The 25,670-nt window shown below is 40.3% G+C and overlaps 3 protein-coding genes across 3 annotated transcripts; all 3 read left to right on the top strand.

The window, feature by feature from the left end:
• Nucleotides 1-1,181: 1,181 nt before the first annotated feature.
• On the top strand, nt 1,182-2,135 carry LOC123948104 (olfactory receptor 51L1-like). Its single transcript, XM_046014577.1, has one exon. It carries the CDS (start codon nt 1,182-1,184, stop codon nt 2,133-2,135), a length of 954 nt encoding a protein of 317 aa, XP_045870533.1.
• Nucleotides 2,136-8,680: 6,545 nt separating this feature from the next.
• LOC123949985 (olfactory receptor 51I1-like) lies at nt 8,681-9,619 on the top strand. The gene has a single exon (XM_046017787.1). It carries the CDS (start codon nt 8,681-8,683, stop codon nt 9,617-9,619), a length of 939 nt encoding a protein of 312 aa, XP_045873743.1.
• A 5,939-nt stretch (nt 9,620-15,558) lies between these two features.
• Nucleotides 15,559-16,512, top strand: LOC123950069 (olfactory receptor 51J1). Its single transcript, XM_046017936.1, has one exon. The coding sequence runs from the start codon at nt 15,559-15,561 to the stop codon at nt 16,510-16,512; it is 954 nt and encodes a 317-aa protein (XP_045873892.1).
• Nucleotides 16,513-25,670: the final 9,158 nt, after the last annotated feature.

Genomic DNA, 25,670 nt, shown 5'->3' with positions numbered 1-25,670 from the left:
ATTTGATTTGAAAATAATGAAATTCCTGGGTGCCTGGGTGGCTGAGTCAGCTAAGTAACTGACTCTTGGTCTTAGCTCAGGTCATGATCTCATGGGTCATGAGATTAAGCCCCACGTTGGGCTTCCCACTCATCAGGGAGTCTCCTTAAGATTCTCTCCCTCTGGGGCGCCTGGGTGGTTCAGTGAGTTAAAGCCTCTGCCTTCGGCTCAGGTCATGATCCCAGCGTCCTGGGATCGAGCCCCGTGTCGGGCTCTCTGCTCAGCAGGGAGCCTGCTTCCTCCTCTCTCTCTGCCTGCTTCTCTGTGATCTCCATCTATCAAATAAATAAATAAAATCTTAAAAAAAAAAAAGATTCTCGCCCTCTGCCCCTCCCCCTATGCACACCCTCTTGTGTGCTTTGTCTCAAAAATAAATAAATAAATAAACCTAGAAAAAGAGAAACAAAGAAAGAAAGGAAAGAAGGAAGGAAGGAAGGAAGAAAAAAAGTAAGGAAGGAAGAAAAAGAAAATAAATTCCAGGAATTAGAGTAAAGGTAGCAGCTCCAAAGATACAGATAGTGTAGGATGAATTAGTGTGACTTCCCAGAGACCTGAGGTGCTTGAGGGATGAGGTACTGCAGAGTGAGTCATGGTTCTTTAAGAGGGGCTGGGTTTGGAGAAAAGCAGGGTATCTCTTCTCCCAATCATAGGAACGTGGGCAGGATCTCGTAATGGCAATAAGGATATAAAGTGGAGAACATAACTGAATGAGGAAACTCTCTACATGCATTCTTGATTTGCTTAGACAAATTAGATAGAATTTCTGCTACAGGAAAAGCTTGAAGGGATAGGGTCATACAATCTGGGAGTAACAGAATTTCAGAGAATCACAGCATTCTGTTAAGGTCAAGCTCTATCTTTCACAACTGGTTGAGAACAAAAGTAGAGAAAACTTGTTGAGGCTCACTGTCATGAGGTAAGTAAAGGTTTGGTTGGGAATAAGAGAAAGAAGGGAGGAAGCAGGAGAAGGACAGGTTGCTTGTGTGGGCAGTGGTTAATCAAAAGGTCACTGAGTTCACAGTGTGCAGAGAGGCCAGACCGGCCCCCAGGGGATTGGTGTTCAGTGATAGGAGTGCTCATGCTTAATGGCCTAGTAACCCTCAATATATTACCGCCTTTTCCTAGAACGAACAGACTTGAGAATGAGGACATCTGCTCCACCAAATGACAATGTGAGCTTCTCTACATTTCTCCTGACAGGCTTCCCAGGCCTCGAATGGGCTCACCGCTGGATCTCACTACCCATTTTTGTAGGATACTTGGTGGCCCTCGTCGGTAACGTTAGCATCTTGCATCTGGTACGAACTGACCCTTCTCTCCAGCAGCCCATGTACTACTTCCTGGTCATCCTGGCTGTGACAGACTTGGGCCTGTGCATGTCCACGCTGCCCTCTGTGTTGGGCCTGCTGTGGTTTGATGCCCGGATGGTGGGCCTGGTGCCCTGTGTTCTGCAGCAGCACTTCCTTCACTCCTTCTTCTTCATGGAGTCAGCCGTACTCTTTGCTATGGCCCTGGACTGCCTGGTAGCCATCCGGTTCCCATTGCGTTATGCATCTGTGCTCACTGGTCCTCGCGTGGCACTGGCCGGGGCTGTATTGGGCATACGCAGTGCCGCCATCACTGCGGCCCCCTCACTGAACCTGCTGAAGTTTGGTTACTGTCGCCGAGGGGCGCTCTCTCATGCCTACTGCCTTCACCAGGACATGATCCGCCTGGCCTGCTCGGACACACGCTTCAACAGACTCTATGGGCTGTGCATCATCATGCTGGCTATGGGCTCTGATGTCCTTTTCATCCTGATCTCCTACTCTGTCATCCTCCGCGCTGTGCTGGCCATCGCCTCTGCCAGGGAGAGGCTCAAAGCCCTCAATACTTGTGTCTCACACATCCTGGCTGTGCTCTGCTTCTATGTGCCTGTGCTAGGCCTGTCCATTGTGCACAGATTTGGGCACCATACCTCGCCCTTGGTGCACATCCTCATGGGCACTATCTCTGTGCTTTTCCCACCCCTGATGAACCCTATTATCTATAGCATCAAGACCCAGCAGATCCGCAGGGCCATTCTCAAGGTGGTTTCACTGGGGAAGATACAGTGAGACACTGGCAATGAACTATAGTGATTCAAAATAAGGAATGAGTTAACGCTTCTTTATTAAGCCTTCATACCACAAAGCAGGTTCTGTTTACCCACTTTAGTTTGACTTGACTCTACTGTTAAATCAAAAAACTCTATGCTCATTACTATGTATGTATGCATATACTTATAAATATATAGCCACTACTTTCTTACATTAAAAAAATGATTTTTTTTTACTTAAATGTTTACATGTTCAAAGTGATTTTTATATTTGCTCCTCTACTGATTTGGTAGAACTCTAATTCCATAATAATGTCATTAGTGATAAGTTACTCTGATGATGTGGAGAGTTAAATCTTCACTTCAGATTCTTTGGATTAACAAATGAGTTTATTTCTTTAAACAAATGAGTATATTTCTTTAAAATATAATATTCTATAATATACATTCATCAGGGATAACTTTAGTGCATGTACCTAAGAGGAATTTTCCAATGTTGCCTTTTTTGGTCCATTTCGTAGTCTGGGACAGAACTAAGTCCAGGGGAGGCATAAAAGCCTAATTTATAGGATGCCTGGGTAGTTCAGGCATTTAAGTGTCTGACCTTTGATTTTGGCTCAGATTTTGATCTCAGAGTTGTGAAATTGAACCCTAAGTCTGGCTCCACATTGGGCATGGAGCCTACTTAGGATTCTCTCTCTCTTCCTCTCCCTGTGCCCACCCCCCAACTTATGTGCACTTTCTCTCTCAAAGCAAATAAACAAATAAACTGTAGTTTATAACCAGCATGAGAAAAAAATGGGGTCAACAGTGTGTCAGATCTGTAGGTAGTGATATGACAGAAGCATGTCCTTGAGTCAATAACCTAAGGAAAGAACCCCCAGATCCGAGTACAAGGTGCAAATTCAACAGGCCATTTAGATCATACTTTGCCTGTTTCAGTACGGGGCAATTTCTGCTGTCCCCAAAGTACACAGTAATGTCACTGACCAATGAAGTTTAGGATATAAGACAATATCAGAGTATTTTAGAAGTATCTTTAAGCAACCATATACAGTCATACAATACATAAAATTGTAGAGAAATGCAAGACATTCATGCACATATACAGACATGAATGGATATTCACTTCCACCTTATACTCAGATATGAGGGTCCTTTCCTTGGGTTAGTGACTCGAGGACACACATCTGTCATATCAATACCTACATGAATGTACATTCCATGGTAAATAAATTTGTGGGAAGATATACATGCTCATAGATTCATGCAAACTTTCAAAAAGGATTCTACATGAGGGAATGTGGTTATGCATACATCCACACACACACACACAGACATACACACAGGCACATATGCACACACATGCACATGCACGTGTTCAGATACACATTCACATGAATTTACACACTTGCAAATGCACATAAAAGCATGCTCACACAGGCATGTATATCCACACATCCACACATTCATGCACATCTTGTATATTTTCTCAGAATCTGATGTCTATTCCCCAGAAGGCATCTCCTGGGCTCCTCTGCTCTTTTTTTTTTTTTAAAGATTTTATTTATTTGACAGATAGAGATCACAAGTAGGCAGAGAGGCAGGCAGAGAGAGAAAGAGAGGAAGAAGCAGGCTTCTTGCCAAGCAGAGAGCCCGACGCGGTTCTCGATCCCAGGACCCTGGGATCATGACCTGAGCGAAAGGCAGAGGCTTTAACCCACTGAGCCACCCAGGCGCCCTTGGGCTCCTCTGCTCTTGACCCAATTATTCCTACAGGCCTCAAAGACGCAAATTCTTCTGGGGCCGGTTTGCCTGTGTCACCCAAGGGACTGACTGATAAAATTGAGGGAAGAAAAAGGCTAGTTCTGAAGTCATGATACATAAGAAGGCCAGTCAGCTCCTGCTTCCAGGTAGTGAGCTAGAGACCAGGTCTGAGACCAGCTATCTTGAAGGGCAGGTGGGCCTGCATAAAGGAGGAGTGAGTTGGCCTGAAAGTCCAGTCTGTGGGATCAGGAGGATGGGAAATCTGTTCAGGTGAGCAGAACCTGGGGTTTTCTTTCAGAGATGCAGCTTATTTCCAGCACGGGTTTTATGTTCCCCTTCCCTCATATCATAAAAGACCCCTCCTGGCAGGACACAGTCTTTTATCCAGAAAGCTTCAGGTGGCAGAGAAATACTTGATCTCTTTTATTCAACTTTTCGCTGTTGATTCAGGAAAACTGGGGCAAGAAAAACTCCATTTTGTCCCCAAATCCAAATCTTTTAAAACTAGATATGTAATTCCTTTTAAAAATCTTTGTGTTTCTTAAACCTATTCACTCTCCTCTCCTTTACCTTCCATGCCAATCAATATTCCTTGTCCTCTCCATCCCAGGCAGGCAGCCACATAGCCTGGTCAGTCTTAAACCCAGCTCCTCCATGACCCATGCTTTTCACGGTCCTTCCTCCCCATCTGGCTGACTCATCCCCTCTCCCATCCCATTTGTCACCACAGTCTTCCTTGTATCTCTTTTGTTCAAGCTTCCTTCTCTCCTTTTTAACTACAGTTTTACCAGTGTGACTTGGCAAGTCACTTAAAATGCCAATTCCTCATTCTCCCATGTTGTAATACGTGTTTGAGTGGGTCGTTTTGAGTATTTTGAGGATAAGTTAGATGACCTCTATACAAAGATAACAGAGGGCACCCTTCCACAGTACCTGATACATCATACTAAATCAATGTGATTTTTTTCTTATAAACTCTAAGTAAAAATTACCAAATTCTAAGTAAGAATTACCTTTTCCCTACCAAATGGCAGGCTTTAACCTCTTTTTCTATTATTTCCCTCTTAATGCACACACCTCTTTCATCAGCATTAATCTCTGATTTCCTACAATAATGGATTTTAAGTAGTTAAATTTTAATTACTTAAATTCCTACACAGCGAAGTAAAGGGATATTACATGATTTATTTATTTTTTTTTTTTCTTCAGTGAGGCTCTCATTTGATAGAAGAAGACAAAGTTCTTCCCTGGCTTCCTGCCCCAAGTTCCCAGCCTAGACTAAATTACCATACATCAATATGTACCTTCTATATTGCTCTCTGCCTCCCTGTACCCCTTCCCTTTTATTAAACCCTGGTGACATTCTCAAAATATAGGCTCCACGTCTTCTTTGGAAGAGCTTATGAACAATTAAGAGAAGGCACACAAAAAATTAAACAGAAACACAGGGGACAGAGTGCTAGATTAGGGGGAGGTGCTACTGCAGAAAGTGGTTAACCACATGCTCAAATGAGAAAGACATCACAGGACTGACATCTGAGCCAGATGCTCTCAAACAACAGTGCAAGTTGAATATGGTTTTTGTTTTAAGATATTTATTTATTTATTTATTTATTTATTTATTTATCAGAGAGAGGGAGAGTGAGCACAAGCAGGCAGAGTGTCAGGCAGAGGCAGAGAGGGAAGCAGGCTCCCCAGTGAGCAAGGAGCCCAATGCTGGACTTGATCCCAGGACCCTAGGATCATGACCTGAGCCAAAGACAGAGGCTTAACCAACTGAGCTACTCAGGCACCCCTGCATTTGTTTTAAAATACAACTTTCAGTTGAGCTATATGCTGAAGTACTTAAAAAAGGGAAGGCAGAAAAGAAAAACAAAGTAAACAATAACAAAACCAAAACAAAAATCACAAGAATGAGGAAGGAAAAGAGGAGTTAGGGTGTGTCAGGATTTGCAGACAAGTCAAGTTAAGCAGGTGGATTTCACAGGAGTTTTGTCGTCATTAAGAAGTGTGCCATTCAAAAAGGATGCATGCATGGGATGTAAAGAGTTTTCCTTTATCTTAAACAGTGCAGGGGAACAAAAATCACCATTCCTCTTATCATTTTAAATTGATGGATGACGTTCAGATGCCACTGAATTCCTCTCCACCAGATCATTTTGAAGTGCCAGGGAGCACCATGCATTTTAAAATCAATTCCTATATAGGTTGCCTTTCCAGGCAGGCTTTCAGAAGACATCAGCACTATTGAAGTGGACCATCATGAATAAAAAGACTTGTTTTGGTTGGGGGTGTCTGGGTCAGTTAAGTGTCTAACTTTTGGTTTCTTTTTTTTTTTTTAAAGATTTTATTTATTTATTTTGACAGAGAGAGATCAGAAGTAGGCAGAGAGGCAGTCAGAGAGAGAGAGAGGGAAGCAGGCTCCCTGCCGAGCAGAGAGCCCGATGTCTTGGTTTTGGCTCAGGTCATAATCTCCGGGTCATGAGATCAAGCCCTTTGTCAGGCTCCACACTCTTCAGGGAGTCTGCTTGGGATTCTCTTTCTCCTTCTGTCCCTCCCCCAGTTCTCTCCCCCTCATTCCCACACTCCCCCCACAACCAACCAAATAAATAAATAAATAAATATACAAATAAGAAAAAATCTTTTAATAAAAAGCTTTTGTTTTTATATGTGCAGTTTCAAAAACTTGGTCTAAAGGGACTACTCTGGGACTACTGCCCATCATTTCCTTAGGCTACAGTAAGTATTGATTAAGCATGCTGTGTGTGGATTGACAATGGGAGAGCAATTCTCCATCGGGCAGAATACTTCTTTCTTAATAGGAATTCCAGTGGGCAAAGTATTTCTTTTCATTAACCTTTATAACATTGACTTTTTGTGTGTTCTACCCCACTATGGGTAAAAGCCAAAATTATCATCCAGAAGGCTATAGAAAGAACATGGAGGACTGAGACCATTTTAGAGCTGTTTTATCTGGTAAAACTACGTAAGTCTGTGTCTCCAGTGAAGAGCATTCTTTTTTTTTTTTTTTTGCAAGTATCAACAAACTAAAATATAATTGAGTGAAAAAACAATAAAAAATGATAAAAGTAAAAATAAAAATGAGAAAAATAATAGGGGAAAAACAACCCAACAACCAAAATAGACCAAAGTGCCAAGGAGGAAACAAGCTAACCTTGGTCAAAGTCCTTCAGGTCACTGAAAAGCAGCTTCCTGAGCTTGAAGAATGGTAGCCTAGGCACAGCCAGAGATTCCTTTGGTTGTTAGAACAATAGTACAAGGTCATAGGAATAAATGGACCTAGTGTGACAGAGGATCATCCATAGTGATTTTCTCCTTTTTTAAATTTTTTTATTTATTTCTTTTTTTTTTATAAACATATAATGTATTTTTATCCCCAGGGGTACAGGTCTGTGAATCGCCAGGTTTACACACTTCACAGCACTCTCCATAGCACACACCCTCCCCAATGTCCATAACCCCACCCCCCTCTCCCAACCCCCCTCCCCCCAGCAACCCTCAGTTTGTTTTGTGAGATTAAGAGTCTCTTATAGTTTGTCTCCCTCCCAATCCCATCTTGTTTCATTTATTCTTTTCCTATCCCCCTAACCCCCCATGTTGCATCTCTACCTCCTCATATCAGGGAGATCATATGATAGTTGTCTTTCTCCGATTGACTTATTTCAGTAAGCATGATACCCTCTAGTTCCATCCACGTCGTCGCAAATGGCAAGATTTCATTTCTTTTGATGGCTGCATAGTATTCCATTGTGTATATATACCACTTCTTCTTTATACAGTCATCTGTTGATAGACATCTAGGTTTTTTCCATAGTTTGGCTATTGTAGACATTGCTGCTATAAACATTCGGGTGCACGTGCCCCTTCGGATCACTACGTTTGTATCTTTAGGATAAATACCCAGTAGTGCAATTGCTGGGTCATAGGGTAGTTCTTTTTTCAACATTTTGAGGAACCTCCATGCTGTTTTCCAGAGTGGTTCCACCAGCTTGCATTCCCACCAACAGTGTAGGAGGGTTCCCCTTTCTCCGCATCCTCGCCAGCATCTGTCACTTCCTGACTTGTTAATTTTAGCCATTCTGACTGGTGTGAGGTGATATCTCATTGTAGTTTTGATTTGTATTTCCCTGATGCCAAGTGATGTGGAGCACTTTCTCATGTGTCTGTTGGCCATCTGGATGTCTTATTTGCAGAAATGTCTGTTCATGCCAGTGGAGAGTATTCTTCAGTGCTGCTTGGAGTGGCAGAGATAGGCCTTTTGAATCTTTATCTCCTGAACAATTCTCTGCTAACTTTGAAGTAGTTTTATTCTAACCCCTGTCCCCAGTGATTACTTAAAATCCAACATTCTTTAACAGGGGATTTAGGGAATGTCTGACAGATTATAGCTTTCTTTGTGTTAGTGTCTTTCCGATGATGTCTTTTTAAAACTACACAATGCCATGTCTTGATAGAAACATGGAAAACATTCAATTCCTACCAGATAAACACAGTGAATCCACAGTGGAGATTAATTTTAAATATGAGTGATAAAATATTCTACCAGATTCCCTTATTCTAGAGATAAACTTATTTGCAAGTATGACTCCACATTTTTGTTTAGCATCGAAGACCAAAAGGAACTGGTCGTGAATGGGAGGAGGGACTTAAGTTGGCAGATCATATGAGGCAGAGGAAATTGCAGGCTCTCTTAGTTTCTAATAACGTTCATGTGTCTCACCCCAGGCTGTGTCTCTGACACCCGCCCAGGTCAAAATACTCAGACTCCATAGGAAAATGTTCAACAGCAGTAAATTCAACCCCAAATATTTCCTGCTAACTGGTCTCCCTGGTCTGGAGGCCATGTACTCTTGGTTTATCTTCCCATTCTGTTCCATATATCTTGTGGCACTTGTGGGCAATATCCTGGTCCTTGCAGTGATCAGGAAAAACACCATTATGCACCAGCCGATGTACCTTTTGCTAGCTATGCTGGCCTTTGCAGAACTTGGTGTCTCTGCATCTACCCTGCCCACTGTGTTGGGCATCTTCCTTTTTGGTGCCAATGAAATCTGCTTTGAAGCCTGCCTTTTGCAGATGTTCTCCATACATTCATTTTCCATCATGGAGTCTGGAGTTCTGCTGGCCATGTCTGTGGACCGCTTTGTGGCCATCTACAAGCCACTGAGGTACACCGCCATCCTGACCAGGCCCCGTATTGCCGCTGCTGGTGCTGCCCTTGGACTGAAGAGTGTGATGCTCATGTTCCCACTGCCCTTCCTCCTGAAACGTCTGCCCTTCTGTGGCCACAACGTCCTCTCCCACTCCTACTGCCTTCACTCAGATCTAATCCAGCTGCCCTGCAGAGATACACGTCCCAACAGCATTCTGGGGCTTTGCATTGTTACTTCCACTTTTGGGCTGGACTCGCTGCTCATTGTCCTCTCTTACGTGCTGATCCTTTACACGGTGCTGGGCATTACCTCTGGGGAGGGGCAGCGGAAGGCCCTTAACACATGCGTGTCACATATCTGTGCCGTGCTTGTGTACTATGTGCCCATGATCAGCGTGGCTCTCATGCACCGCTTCATGAAGCATGCAGCCCCTGCGATCCGTCTACTCCTGGCCAATGTCTACCTTCTGGTGCTTCCTGTGCTCAACCCCATCATCTACAGTGTTAAGACAAAGCAGATTCGCCAGGGGTTAATCCAACTCTTTCTTCCAAGAAAGCAGTAACGGGGTTAAGGCCAGTGAGATGTCACCCACGAGCCAGTCCTTTTCATCACCAAAAGTGGTCCAGGGAAGCACAGGATGCTCATCACCTTGTCAAAGTCAGAAAGCTTGATAAGGCTGCATGTTGATGAATGTTTTGAGAATTCATATTTCATACACAAGAGGTCATAATCTAAATCCATATTGTATAGTATTTTGTCAGCTCCTCTGTTACATGTGTCAGCTTAAAATGCATCTACTCTTTCATCCAGAAATTCCAGTTCATAGCACTACCTTAGATTTATACTCTGAGGTTTGTTTATGAACACAGAGACTTGAATAAGAATTTTCACTTCAGGGGTGCCTGGGTGGCTCAGTTGACATCTGCCTGTGGCTCAGGTCGTGTTCCCAGAGTCCTGGGATGGAACCCCACATCAGGCTCCCTGCTCCTCCCTCTCCCACTTGCCCTGCTTGTGTTCCCTCTCTGGCTGTCTCTCTGTCAAATAAATAAAATCTAAAAAAAACAATCTTCACTTCAGCAAGGTTTGAAATAACATAATAGTAATAATAAAAAAAACCCTGACTGGCCATCAATAAGTAAATAGTTAAATGACTTGATACCAGTCCACAAATGGAGTATTCCACAGCATAAAAAAGACTTAGATTGATAAGCATTCAAAGTTTAAGCGAGAGAAAGTTTTACACACTCACATATTTGATAACACTTTTCATAAAACAATTTAATCATATAAATATCAGTTTATGTATTCAAAAATACATGCTACATTGATAATAATAATAGCTTCTTTTGGTAGAGACTGTGATGGTGAAGAGAAGAACAAACAGACTTTTCCTTGACCTGTGTTATTTAAAAAAAAAAAAAGAATAAGGCATTCCACATTTTCCTTCATTATAAAAATAAACAGCTTTATGTATAGATACATATGCTTAGGTTTATACCGAAAAACTATTCAAACCTTAGAACAATTAGAAGCAAACTAGATACTAAGAACAAAGCCCTAAGATTGGGAATAAGCCCAGAAGGAATAATTTTGCAAATCAGGAATCTGTATTGTTCTTGAGGATTACGGAGGGAGGAATAGAACTAATTCTTACTGCAAAGCCCTCATTGGAAAAATCTATTGTACATGGGCATTGAGATGATGAAGTGGAAAGCAGAGAGCATAATTTGCTAATGCTAAATATCCCTAGTCATCCTGAGAATTAGAAATGTGAAATTCCAGAAGATGTGCTAAGTTGAAGTCTTGCACCTGGAGTATTAGTATGGAAACATGGGAGGGGCAGATTCTGAGAGGTGTGTTTTCCTTGTAAGGACCTGGATTTACAATGTCTCTCTCCGTCTCACGAGAGGAGCTGTCCCTCGCTTGAATTTTTGTTGTTTGTCTCATACCGTACATCACAATTGTAATCAAGTAATCGTCTTTATACTGTTTTGTACTGTTTTATTTTTCTACGTCCAGTACATATTAAGTTCAGTAAGGTAGGATGATATCTTTTTGTTCACTGAGAATATACTAGCTATTTGATAAATACTTGGTGATGAACAAATTAATCCTTGAGTGAATTAATACAAGTCAACAAATTCTTCCTTGACCTTGTGATTTTCTGTATGCATGAACCCCATTTGATGACACTGTATCCCTATTATTCTTTCTTTCCCCTCTGTTTTCTGCATTGACTACCATTTTTCTCTCACTCTTACTTTTTCAGGTTCTCTTTCTAAAGTCAAAAGATATGCTCCTGGCAGATGCTAAGTCCTTTAACTTCTCAGTAAAACATCAATGGTCTCAATGCAAAATCCATCCTCATTCTGAGCACATGTGTTTAATTAAACATTCCCAGTAACATTTGGGAGACTCTTGGCAAATGCATGTGTGGTTTAATCTTAATCATATATAGAAAAACTACGGTAATATTTTAGATATGGTATGTGAGATATGATTACATTTGGAAGAAAGTTTGAAAATAGGTTTGGTTTTGCTTTTGTTTTAGGTTGGTTGGTTTGTTTATTTGCTTTAATCTATCGCACACCAACCCCATGGGTCCAACCAACCTCATCAGGTCCAAAAGATCTGATTTCCTTTTTAGGATAACAGGTATCTCACCATTGTCCTATTGCTGGCATTTTCATTTTTGTCGAAAGCAAAACAAATAAAAAAAATAAAAATAAAATGATATGGGGGTAGATGAGATTCAGATATGTATGAAGTCGGCAGTGAGCTGACAGACTCGGAGAGAATGCAGGGACTGAGTGAGACCTGGCCTTATCAAAGTCAAATAAATCTAGTGTGAGTAAGAAAACAAGGAATTGGAAGTTAAGTATCTGCTGTCAGAAAATAGGCTTGTAGAGGTCAGGAGACACCATGGAGTGAGCAACATGGAATTAAACCCACTGACACTGAAGATGAGAAGCAAGATCGAATGTATTTATTAAGAATTTTTCTCAAGTAAGGACACCCCACACCTTTCTCAGAAAGACACATTTCAGACTATTGCAACTAATGGAATGGGCAATATTTCCAATGTTTCCATGAGAAATATTTGCCCTCAATTTTTTTTTTCAGTTTTGTTGGAACTTCTATATAAAAATCTTGCTGCCGACTTCATACATATCTGAATCTCATCTACCCCCATATCATTTTATTTTTATTTTTTTTTTTATTTATTTTCAGCATAACAGTGTCCATTGTTTTTGCACCACACCCAGTGCTCCATGCAGTACGTGCCCTCCCTATTACCCACCACCTGGTTCCTCAACCTCCCACCCCTCCCCCGGCCACTTCAAAACCCTCTGGTTGTTTTCCAGAGTCCATAGTCTCTCATGGTTCATCTCCCCTTCCAGTTTCCCTCAACTCCCTCTCCTACCCCCATATCATTTAATGCATTTGCACACCAATCACACAAAACTCTCTTCTCTCTGGTTAAACCAGCAGCACAAACAATTTAAGAACTTTTTAATTAAAAGTCCTATAAAAATGGGTCATAGTGGATTTTGAAACCAAGAATTTTTTTTCCCCTTGCTGGTCAGAAAATTAGCCAATGAACCAGCCATCCACAAATAAACGAAACTCATGTTTGGTTCAGCAATTTTAAATCCTCTTTAACCCTGGTCTGGAAAGGCTCACTCTGCCAGCTCTCTGTAGTCATCTTATGCTGGTGATATTTCTGATCAATCTTTCCCTCCCCTGCCCCCCAAACCAATCTGAAACCTTTCTCACAAGAGCTTAACCCCTTGAATTTCATGTCCTTTTATTAAACACCTTTGATATTTTATGAATACCATCACCTCTGTGCCCTGTTCCTTACTCATTATCTGCATATTTATAAAAGTGGCAGCTGATGACCATTGTAAATTAATACAATTTATTAATTATTAATAATTATTCTCCAAGATACAATTGTTCTATAATTGTTAGAATAATAGCTAATCCTTATAACGTACTTTTTATAAGCCAGACACTTTTGTACACAATTTACCTATATTAATTATTTTATTCTTGTAGTAGATGTTTATGCTCATCTCAAATAGGTACTGACTCTGCCATTGCCTGTTTCCTCTAAGGGCCCCTGGACATGGAGAAGGAGTGATGAAATTATCTGGGCACTCCTCCTCAGGGAGTCCCTCTCCAACAGGAAAGATCATTATTAAAAGAAATTTGGAGGCAATTTGAATTTGACTGATCCCTTCTGAGGATAACTGAGAAGGGAGGCAGGAAGTGTGGGGATGCTGATAATCACTGGTTGCTAAAGGTCCCTGTTTAATGCTCAGAGCCATTCTGAGGTAGGTATCAACACCTCTATCTTTAAAAATAAAGGAGTTTCATAACGTTTAAGTACATAGAGTTGTCCTGCACACAGCATTCACTTCCACCTCTGCCCACCTCCAGAAATGTAGTATTTACTGTGCCGTACTCTCCTTTCTCTGCTGACCTGTGGTGTTCCACTGTGTATTACATTGGGCTTTGGATTAAACAATCCCTTTTTTCCTCCTCAGACTTGAAATGTCCTTGTCATATGAATCTGAAGCTGAGGGGAATTGTTGCCTTTTAATATAACTTTAAAGGAGACTTTGAAGGCTGTTGAAGGAGGCTTGCTTGGCTGGGGAGATTTTGAAGGACCAGGACAAAAAGGATGCAAAGAAGCAAAAGGGATAAAAACAGAGAGAGAGAGAGAAGGAGAGAGAGAGCAAGCACAAGGAGAACCAGAGAAGACAGCTGATAACAGGAGAGGATAGATCCTAGCTGCAAGTCTCCCTCAAGATTTGTTTCTTCCAGTATCAAGTCATCAGGGTGGCATAAACTAGAAATAGGAAGCAGTGGAATCAAGGTTACGATGAGGCTACACACAGGAGAAACAGCTGCTGGACCCAGAGGCAGACCAACTTTGGTCCACTGTAAAGGTTAAGAAAGACACGTTGGGCTTTGGGCAGAGAAGGGAGAAAAGAAGCTCTCCATAGCTAGTGGTAAATGTTAGTGTCCTCCAAGTCCCCAGCCATGCGACGCTCCAACATGTGTGGTCATGTCTTGAGGTCAATAACTTGTCCTAACAAGTTGTTCAATGGGATCAGTATGAAGTTGGCTATGTTTGTGTGCCCTTGTCCCACAAAATTCTGTATAACTGTGCTTATAGTAGTAAACTCCACCACCTTTGTAAGCTAATGCAATAAGTTTAATAAAATAAGTCACCCATGTACATATTAATTTTTACTCATATTAGTTCTTGACTTAGCCTGCAGAGAAGAACTAAATAACAACCGGCATATAATAGTGAGGTCCCTAAAGCTCAGCAGTGGCTGAGTGAGGACTCCTCATCAGAGAAGATGAAGACAAGATTTCAGCATGTGTGGAAATTATTGCATATGCAAGTGTGTGAGCAGGAGTGTGTGTGTGTGTGTGTGTGTGTGTGTGTGTGTGTGTGTGTTTGGATAAATTAATTGAAAATACCTCTCAAGAGGTTCTTCCTGCCCTGTCAGCCCAGAATTCTACTGTGATACCTGGTGCCATCCCAGATAGAGCTGAGCTCAAAATATCCCCACTCTAGAGAGGTGTTTTTCTTCTCCTCTCTGGTGCCTTTCTCCCCTGCCCAGCAGAATCTTCCTTGAAAGTCTGTTTAGGTTCCCAGTGTTGTTGTTGCAGTATATCACAGGTGTGTCTGAGTCAGGAAGAAGGTCAAGTGGATCAGGTAAGTTGTCCTGGAGAGCTGTGAGTTGAGAGATTGTGTATATTATGGTGACAGAATATTTTCATGAACTTTAAAGTCTGCATGCAAATCCTTCAACCTTGGTTCTTGACTCATTCTATCCTTTACACATCATCTTTTCAGTTGTTTCCTAGTCCTTTCAAAGCACAGAACAGCTAAACCTAGTGTGAATTCATACCCCATTGTTTTCTAGTTTATTTTCCAACCATTTGCTCCAGGTTCTTCACTGCCACTTGTTAGCCTTGCTTTGGACCTCAATTATTTCACATGTCTAAATTCATTCCACAGATATTTTTAGCTGTTTTCATGTACCATGCTGCTTGTGTTACAGCCATATTTATCAACATCTTTGTCCACCTATTCCTGACATTGGTCCATACCTTAAAACTGAGATTGCCTACCCATGCCTTTCTCTCCAGCAGCTTTCTGAGACCAAAGCAGCAGCACACCAAGACAAGACAGACACTTTTTCCTTGGCAGATCCAAAGTGAAGTAAAATTTAGAGGGATAATCTTCTATCAGCTTTAAACTTTACTCTCATGGAGAGTGTAATCCCCTTAATCCCTGGGCATTTCCTGATGGTGGCCATCTTGTCAATTTCTGGCAGGAGACCTATGGTCACCTGAATCTCTAAACTTTGTTTTCTTCTTCCCTTCCACAGAGTCCAGATGACTTTCTCCATTATAATGTGATCTCACTAGCTTGTTTCTAATTTTTAAGGTCGCATGGGATGAAATTTCAACATGAAGAACTCCAATAGCTCTTTGGAGTTCTTACCTACAACGTTCATTCTGGTTGGCATCCCAGGACTGGAGGCAGAGCACATCTGGATATCCATCCCTTTCTGCCTGATGTACATTATCATCTTCCTTGGGAATGGTACCATTCTTCATGTCATCAGAACAGACCCTGCCCTGCACCAGCCCATGTACCTCTTTCTTGCCATGTTGGCACTGGCTGAGGTTGGTGTCTCTGCATCTACTCTTCCCACAGTGCTAGGCATCTTCCTTGTTGGCATCACTGAGATTACTTTTGATGCCTGCCTTTTTCAGATGTTCTTTATCCATTCTTTCTCCATTTTGGAGTCAGCAGTGTTGCTGGCCATGTCTGTGGATCGATTTGTGGCCATTTATAACCCACTGCGCTACACAGCCATCCTCACCTTTCCCCGTATCTTTGGTGCAGGAACTATCATGGGGCTGAAAAGCATTATTCTCATGGCCCCATTGCCCATGCTCTTAAGGAACTTGCCCTTCTGTGGCCATAATGTCCTCTCCCATTCGTATTGCCTCCACCCCAACCTTATCCATCTACCTTGTGGGGATGTTTCTATCAACAATATCTATGGGCTTTTCATTGTTACCTCCACTTTTGGGCTGGATTCACTACTTATTGTGGTTTCTTATGGGCTGATACTCCACACTGTACTGAGTATCACCACTGGGGAGGGGCGGAGGAAGGCACTCAACACATGTGGATCTCATGTCTGTGCTGTGCTTGCTTACTATGTGCCTATGATTGGTTTATCTATGGTGCATCGCTTTGGATTCCATGTTTCCCCTTTGGTTCATGCTATGATGGCCAATGCTTATCTCTTTTTCCCACCTGTTATCAACCCTATTGTCTATAGCATTAAGACCAAAGAGATCTATCATGGCATTGTCCGAATGTTCTTCCAGAAAAGAGCCAGAGTTTAGACAAAGGAAAAAGTAGGAGGGGACTTTCCTCTATAATCAAAGGTGGTCCTCGTTTGCATGTTATGCAAATGGTGTTCTTTAAAATATGTTATCTGATGAAGGTTCTGCATAATCTAGAAAAAAACTGAAGTGGGGTACCAGCGAGGGTGGATACAACACTATAAAGCATTGATGTTATTTTTTAAATGTTATCTCACCTAGCTGGAGCAGGAGCAGGAATGCTGGAAGCAGGAATGGAGGAAGGATCTCTTATGAAAACATAACTCTTCCCATAAGTGAAAAGTAATAAGGAGTTGGATGGTGTCCTGGGAAATCTACTGAGCTCTTCATTCTAGGGAATGGGCATGTGAAATGGATTATGTTCTCTTGAGTTTTTGGTGCCTGATCTCAATAGCAGGAGGATACACTAACTAGCTTAAAGGAGGCTTCCGGTACTGAGGGTACTGACTCCGACTGGTACTTGCTCAGCCACCAGGGCTCCCAGTTGAAAGTGACAAAGATTACAAATCTTGTTTGTTATGTAAACAACATACAAATCTCCCTCCCAGGATGCAGAATCTTTTAAAAAGGCAAGCATGCCCTTTACATATATTCGTATTTTTTTGTCTGGTTGGTTATTTATTTGCAGACATTTGAAATAATGTAGAAATTTCACATTTGTATTTTCAGGGAAAGGAACTAAGACTTTTGAGATGCAAATGTATACTAAACACTCTATATTTATTATTTCAATCACTTCCCACAACCCCCACTTCCCACTCAGTATTAAGATTATTTTTTTAAAGATGAAGAACTGGTGCAAAAAAATAAATAAAAGAAGAAAAAGAAAAGAAAAACTGGTGCTTAGATAAATACGCATTTTGCTCAAACCCATCCATCCAAAACCAAACAGCATTAATTGAGCACATGCATGGATCAAACACAAATCTAACCTCTAGAGATAAAGTGGCGACAAAAGAGACGTGTTCCTTCCCTTATGGAGCTTAGAAATTTCTTTCTACCTCTGTCTCTGCTCTACTTTGTATTTTCTGAAACCAAGTTGAGAACCAACTTAAGATAGACCCTGTAATCCTCCCACACACAAATAAAGCTTTGAATGTGTCTTTTTAAAATGCTATGCCAGTACCATATTGTTTTGATTATTACAGCTTTGTAATACAATTTGAAGTCTGGAATTGCGATGCCTCCAGTTCTATTCTTCTTTTTCAAGATTGCTTTGGCCATTTGTCTTTTGTGGTTCCATACAAATTCTAGGATTGTTTTTTCTAGTTCTGTGAAAAATGCTGTTGGCATTTCAGTAGGGATTACATTAAACGTGTAGTTTTCTTTGGGTAGTATAGACATTTTAACAATATTTGTCCTTGCCATCCATGAGCATGAAATGTCTTTCTATTTCCTTTTGGTATCTTCAATTTCTCTTATTGTTTTTTAGCTTTCAGAGTACAAGTTTATCACTTCTTTGGTTAAATTTACTCCTAGGGGGCGCCTGGGTGGCTCAATGGGTTAAAGCCTCTACCTTCAGCTCAGGTCATGATCCCAGGGGCCTGGGATCAAGCCCCACATCAGGCTCTCTGCTCAGCAGGGAGCCTGCTTCCTCCTCTCTCTCCCTGCCTGCCTCTATGACTACTTGTAATCTCTATCAAATAAATAAATAAAATCTTTTAAATAAATAAATAAATAAATTTACTCCTAGGTTTTTATTATTTTGGATGCAATTATAAATGGGATTTTTTCATAATTTTTTCCTGATGCTTTATTATCAGCCTATAGAAATGCAATGGATTTCTGTACATTGATTACCCTGTGACCTTACTGAATTCACTTATCAATTTTTGCAGTTTTTTTGATGGAGATGTAGGGTTTTCTGCATATAGCATCATGTCATCTGCAATGATATGATGGAATTACTAATTCAGATGCCTTTTATTCCTTTCTCTTGTCTGACTGCTGTGGCTAGGGTGTGGAGAAAAAGGAATTCTCATGCACTGTTGGTAGGAATGCAAACTGTTGCAGCCACAGTGGGATACAGTATAAAGGGTCTTCAAAAACTTAAAAATAAGCGTGCCTGCGTGGCTCAGTGAGTTAAGCCTTTGTTTCTGGCCCAGGTCATGATCCCCAAGGTCCTGGGATCCACCCCTTTGTCAAGTTTCCTGCTCAGTGCAGAGTCTGTTTCTCCCTCTCTCTCTGCCCTTCTCCCTGCTCATGCTCCCTCTCTCCTTCAAATAAGTGAATAATCTTTAAAAAGTTTTTAAAAATGAAAACTTAAAAATAGGACAACCCTATGATCTAGAATTGCACTACTGGGCATTTAGCCAAAGACTACAACAGTAATTTGAAGGAATGTATGAACCCCTATATTTATCACAACATTATTTACAATAACCAAATCAGGGTAACAGTCTAAGTGCCTGTCAATAGATGATGAATATATAAAGATAATACACACGCACACACAGAATAGAATATTATTCAGCCATAAAAAGAATGATATCTTGCCATTCGCAACAATATGGATGGATCTGAACAGTACAATGCTAAGTGAAATAAGTTAGTCAGAGAACAACAAATACCATATGATTTCACTCATATGTGGAATTTAAGAAACAAATAAACAAAGAGGGGGGGAAGACAAACCAAGAAACAGACTCTTAACTATAGAGACCAGAGGGGAGGGGAGGAGGGAGTTGGGTGAAATAGGTGAAGAGGAGTAACAGGACACTTACCATGATGAGCCTAAATAATGTATAAGATTCTTGAATAACTGGGGCACCTGAGTGGGCAGTTGGTTAAGCGTCTGACTCTTGGTTTCAGTTCAGTTCATGATCTCAGGGAACTGGGAGTGAGCCCATGTCAGGCTCCATGCTCAGTACAGAGTCTGCCTGAGATTTTCTCTCCCTCTCCCTCTACCCCTCCAGCTTGAGCTCTCAAATAAATAAATCTTAAAAAAAAAGAAAAAGAAAAAGAAAAGAATTGTTGAATCACTATATTGTACACCTGAAACTAATGCAACACTATTTTTTTAAGATTATATTTATTTATTTGACAGACAGAGAGAGAGAGTTCACAAGTAGGCAGAGAGGTAGGTGGGTGGGGGGGGCGGGGGCGGGAATCAGGCTCCTTACTGAGTGGAGAGCCTGATGCAGGGCTCTATCCCAGGACCCTAGGATCATGACCTGAGCCGAAGGAAGAGGCTTAACCCACTGAGCCACAAAGGCGCCCCCGCAACACTGTATGTTAACTACACTGGAATTAAAATAAAATACAAAAATAAAAAATAATTTTAAATGGTGTTCTTGCATTGCATTGCAAAGGTGCCAAAACAACCAAAGATTTTTTTGTAAAATTTAATTCTGTGACTTTAACTCCAGGTTTCCAGACTCCCATGTTTCTGTAGATTCTGACCTAGGGATCTTAAGTTGCCTCTAGCTATGCCCTAGATTCATAGCCCACTGATGGGTGACTGCACTCTGCAGGCAACTGTGACTTAGAATTATCAAATGAAACCAAACAGGCAAACCATAGGAAGGGCCATCCCATAGATGACCAGAGAAGTGAGAGTGGCAGTTCCTTGGGAGAAAGGAGAAGAGGTATCTTTAGAGTGTCTGGAGAAAGGCATCCTATAGCTGGAGAAGTACAGGAAGGAATGATGAGACCAGATTGTCAGGAAGCTTGACATAAAATGAGAATTTTAGGTCTCACTTTCATTCCCTTTCTGAAATTTCTGATGAACCCTCAGGCTCAGGCTTCCTCACTGTGATTACTCTTATATTTAAGGATATCAAAGACACTGAGATTCTAAATGTGGCATAGTTTGTCAGATCATGGCTAATTTAATGGCTGCCTTTCAAAAAGTTCCATCCAGAAAGGACTCCATGCATAACGCCCCTTTTCTAGCTTCTTTCTTTCCAATATTGTTCACTTTGTTTCCCTGAGGTCCAGTCTCAGAGATGAGACAAAATCCTAGAAAATCACACAATGAAGAGTATAGAAGTCTCTGGGTGTCTATGCAATTAAAAAATAAGCAAAGTCCAATATGACTGGGAAAGCATCAAGTTTGGCTCCATCTTTTTCTGACATAGTCACTATTCTGATTAAAATTTTAACCAGGTGGTGGGTAATAGGGAGGGCACGTACTGCATGGAGCACTGGGTGTGATGCCAAAACAATGAATGCTGTTATGCTGTAAATAAACAAAAAAAAAAAATTTTTTTTAATTTTGACTTTTTTTTTTATTTTATATTTTATTTATTTGACAGAGAGAAATCATAACTAGGCAGAGAGGCAGGCAGAGAGAGAGGAGGAAGCAGGCTCCCTGAGGAGCAGAGAGCCCGATGTGGGGCTCGATCCCAGGACTCTGGGATCATGACCTGAGCCGAAGGCAGAGGCTTTAACCCACTGAGCCACCCAGGCGCCCCTAAATTTTGACCTTTTAATACCAAATTTATTCTTGATTTTGCCAACAGAACAAAATGATGTCATTATAGTAAACTAGGCATGAAGCTAAATTATGAATTAGAACCCTTGAGAAAAATGCATGACATATTATAAGCATTTCCACATTCATAAAAGTAAGTATTAGTTTGTTTAGACCAATTCTCCTGCCAAGAACAATTAGAAAGGTTTAGAGAAATATTTCATAAGTGACTTCAAAGAATATTTCACTAATTTTTAATTTTTAATGAAAGGATGAAGCATAACAAAATAAATAAATAAAAACCTTAAAGAACATATGGTATTTGCTGGAAAGGTCAAGTACACATGGAACTAGAACCCCAGAAGTAGAGTATCCTGGGGCAAGAGCAACATTAGAATATGATAACTTACATATTTTCTAAAACTGATATAAAACATGAGCCAAAAATTCAAGAAACTCAATAAACTACAGAGAGGATAAATATAAAGCAAACAGTAAACTCTCTGGGAACTTCAAATTCATATAGTTGAAAGGCAAATGTTAAAAGAGAACATATTAAAATCAAAGCAAAGAAAAAATTATTGATATAAATCTGTCAATTTTTCAAACAGCAACATCTCTTTTTTCCAATTTTCTAACAAAACAAAAAACAACAGAAACAAGAATGGACTGATGTCGTCAAACTTCTAAAATAAAACAAGTCCCAATATGTGTTTTATATACAGAAATATAATACCATTTAAAAATAGATGCCCCCCCCAAAATCCAAAACCCAGAAAAGCCATCACTAATGTTAATTTATAGGGCAATCATCTGGTAGACTATGGAGCTGCAAGAACAGGAGCAATACAGAACAACACCTAGGTAAATGTAAATAGATACTGACATATGAAAAAATAGAATATTCTTAAATTAGCAAAAGCCAAATATATATTGTCAGAAAGACAGAAGATGGGAAGAGGTAAGTGGAACTAAATTAGTTCACTTCATTTCCTTCAGTTCCTAAATGGTCTACTAAGTATTAAAGATCTAATATAAATTAGACAATCAACTTGAGTTGCCATAACCAAAATACTATAGGCTTAGCTTATACAACAGAAATGTATTTCTCACAATTCTGAAGGATGAGGAGGTTGAGGTGAAGATGCCAACAGATTTGATCCTTGCAAATCTTTTTACTGGCTTGCAGATAGCCACCTTCTTGCCATGTCCTCACATGGTAGGGGGAGAGAGACCTCTGATCTCTTTTCCCCTTTTCATAAGGACACTAATTCCATAATGGAGGATTCACTCTCATGACCTCATCTAAAACTAATTACCTCCCAAAGATTTACTTCCAAATACCATCACATTGAGGTCTGAAGAAACAAATATATTTAATCCATAGTACTTGATAAGTAAAAGATCCCTATTTTAATTTCTATGGAAACCATTAAAAATTAGTGAAATACTATTCCACCAAAATCTTATAGAAATGAAAATATAATAATAAAATAATAAGTAATCTAAAAAAAAGTATGAGGAAAGAGTATGGTAAATTTTTAAAATGGTAAGATGGCGAGTTTAAATGCATTCAAATCATTTAACTTATTGAAAATACGTGGATAATGCTCCAATTAAAAGTCAAATGCTGTCATACAGAACTAAAAGTATATGGGTTTCCTTTAAGACCTATCTAAAATAGGGGCGCATGGGTGGCTTAGCGGGTTAAGCCTCTGCCTTCAGCTCAGGTCACAATCTCAGGGTCCTGGGATCAAGCCCCACATCAGGCTCTCTGCTCAGCAGGGAGCCTCCTTCCTCCTCTCTCTCTATGTGCCTCTATAAAAAAAAAAAAAAAAAAGAAAAAGAAAAACTATCTAAAATATAAGGATACAGAATTCAAGTAAAGATATTTAGAAAGATATTCCCTGTAATCACCAACTAAAAGAAAGTAGGCTTAATTTTGCCTAGAATCACATAAAGTAAGTTTCAAGGCAAAAACATCATCAGAGATAAAAAGGGACATTTCATAATGAAAAATAACATGCAAGATAGGTAAAAAGTTTCTAGGTTTTAAATACAGAACAAAATACCTGGAGTCAAAGCTGTCAGAACCACAAAGAGAAGTAGATAAATCACAGTGATAGATTTTATTACAATTTTCAAAGTAACTGACATAATAAGGAAGTCAAAAATTAAAAATCAAAATGACTTAAAAGAATTGAAAGACATGATTTAAAACCTTGATTTAACCAACAAAGAAAAAGAAAAGAACTACTACATACTATATATTCCTTTAGTGCATTTGGAACAATCAACCACAACTGACCATTGAGGCATAGTAGTGTTTTTTTGGTTATTTATTTATGTATTTATTTATTTATTTTTTACAATCAAAATATAGTTTTTATTTAATGAAAATCATTCTTCAACTATCAGTGAAAGAAATGGTTATTGTAAATTATATGTGACAACAGATACAAAACAAAATTGAACTGAGTTTTACCACTACATTCTTATTTTTTTTTCTTTATTTTCAGCGTAAGAGTGTTCATTGTTTTTGCATCACACCCAGTGCTCCATGCAGTACGTGCCCTCCCTATTACCCATGACCTGGTTCCTCAACCTCCCACCCCCCTGCCCCTTCAAAAGCCTCTGGTTGTTTTTCAGAGTCCACAGTCTCTCATGGTTCATCTTCCCTTCCAGTTTCCCTCAACTCCCTCTCCTCTCCATCTCCCCATGTCCACCGTGTTCTTTGTTATGCTCCACAAATAAGTGAGACCATATGATACTTGACTCTCTCTGCTTGACTTATTTCGCTCAGCATAATCTCTTCCAGTCCCGTCCATGTTGCTACAAAAGTTGGGTATTCATCCTTTCTGATGGAGGCATAATACTCCATCGTGTATATGGACAACATCTTCCTTATCCATTCGTCCGTTGAAGGGCATCTTGGTTCTTTCCACAGTTTGGCGACCATGGCCATTGCTGCAATAAACATTGGGGTACAGATGGCTCTTCTTTTCACTACATCTGTGTCTTTGGGGTAGATACCCAGCAGTGCAATTGCAGGGTCATAAGGAAGCTCTATTCTTAATTTCTTCAGGAATCTCCACACTGTTCTCCAAAGTGGCTGCACCAACTTGCATTCCCACCAACAGTGTAAGAGGGTTCCCATTTCTCCACATCCTCTCCAACACACCTTGTTTCCTGTCTTGCTAATTTTGGCCATTCTAACTGGTGTCAGGTGGTATCTCAATGTAGTTTTAATTTGGATCTCCCTGATGGCTAGTGATGATGAACATTTTTTCATGTGTCTGATAGCCATTTGTATGTTTTCATTGGAGAAGTGTCTGTTCATATCTTCTGCCCATTTTTTGATATGATTATCTGTTTTGTGTGTGTTGAGTTTGAGAAGTTCTTTATAGATCCTGGATATCAACCTTTTGTCTGTACTGTCATTTGCAAATATCTTCTCCCATTCCGTGGGTTCCCTTTTTGTTTTGTTGACTGTTTCCTTTGCTGTGCAGAAGCTTTTGATCTTGATGAAGTCCCAAAAGTTCATTTTCGCTTTTGTTTCCTTGGCCTTTGGAGACATATCTTGAAAGAAGTTGCTGTGGCTGATATCGAAGAGGTTACTGCCTATGTTCTCCTCTAGGATTCTGATGGATTCCTGTCTCACGTTGAGCTCTTTTATCCATTTCGAGTTTATCTTTGTGTACGGTTAAGAGAATGGTTGAGTTTCATTCTTCTACATATCACTGTCCAGTTTTCCCAGCACCAATTATTGAAGAGACTGTCTTTTTTCCATTGAATATTTTTTCCTGTTTTGTCGAAGATTATTTGACCATAGAGTTGAGGGTCCATATCTGGGCTCTCCACTCTGTTCCACTGGTCAATGTGTCTGTTTTTATGCCAGTACCACGCTGTCTTGGTGATCACAGCTTTGTAGTAAAGCTTGAAATCGGGTAACGTTATGCCGCCAGTTTTGTTTTTCTTTTTCAACATTTCCTTAGTAATTCAGGGGCTCTTCTGATTCCATACAAATTTTAGGATTATTTGCTCCAGCTCTTTGAAAAATATCGGTGGAATTTTGATTGGAATGGCATTAAAAGTATAGATTGCTCTACGCAGTATAGACGTTTTAACAATGTTTATTCTTCCGATCCAAGAGCATGGAACAGTCTTCCATCTTTTTGTGTCTTCTTCAATTTCTTTCATGAGTGTTCTGTAGTTCCTTGAGTACAGGTCCTTTACCTCTTTGGTTAGGTTTATGCCCAGGTATCTTATGGTTCTTGGTGCTATAGTAAATGGAATCGATTCTCCAATTTCCCTTTCTGTATTTTCATTGTTAGTGTATAAGAAAGCCACTGATTTCTGTACATTGACTTTGTATCCTGCCACGTTACTGAATTGCTCTATGAGTTCTAGTAGTTTGGGGGTGGAGTCTTTGGGGTTTTCCATATAAAGAATCATGTCATCTGTGAAGAGAGAGAGTTTGACTTCTTCCTTGCCAATTTGGATACCTTTTATTTCTCTTTGTTGTCTGATTGCCATTGCTAGGACTTCTAATACTATGTTGAACAAGAGTGGTGAGAGTGGGCATCCTTGTCGTGTTCCTGATCTCAACAGGAAGGCTGCAAGCTTTTTCCCATTGAGGATGATATTTGCTGTGGGCCTTTCATAGATAGATTTTATGATGTTCAGGAATGTTCCCTCTATTTCTATACCTTGAAGCGTTTTCATCAGGAACGGATGCTGGATT

The sequence above is a fragment of the Meles meles genome, chromosome 8 (assembly GCF_922984935.1).
Source record: "Meles meles chromosome 8, mMelMel3.1 paternal haplotype, whole genome shotgun sequence".
NCBI classification, from domain to species: Eukaryota; Metazoa; Chordata; class Mammalia; order Carnivora; family Mustelidae; genus Meles; species Meles meles.
Note: the sequence above shows the minus strand (reverse complement) of the source record. Positions and strands in the feature narration are given on the sequence as shown.

Coding starts and splice junctions, on each gene's coding strand:
- LOC123949985 (XM_046017787.1), top strand. CDS start 8,681: ATGTTCAACAGCAGTAAATTCAACCCCAAATATTTCCTGCTAACTGGT.
- LOC123948104 (XM_046014577.1), top strand. CDS start 1,182: ATGAGGACATCTGCTCCACCAAATGACAATGTGAGCTTCTCTACATTT.
- LOC123950069 (XM_046017936.1), top strand. CDS start 15,559: ATGAAGAACTCCAATAGCTCTTTGGAGTTCTTACCTACAACGTTCATT.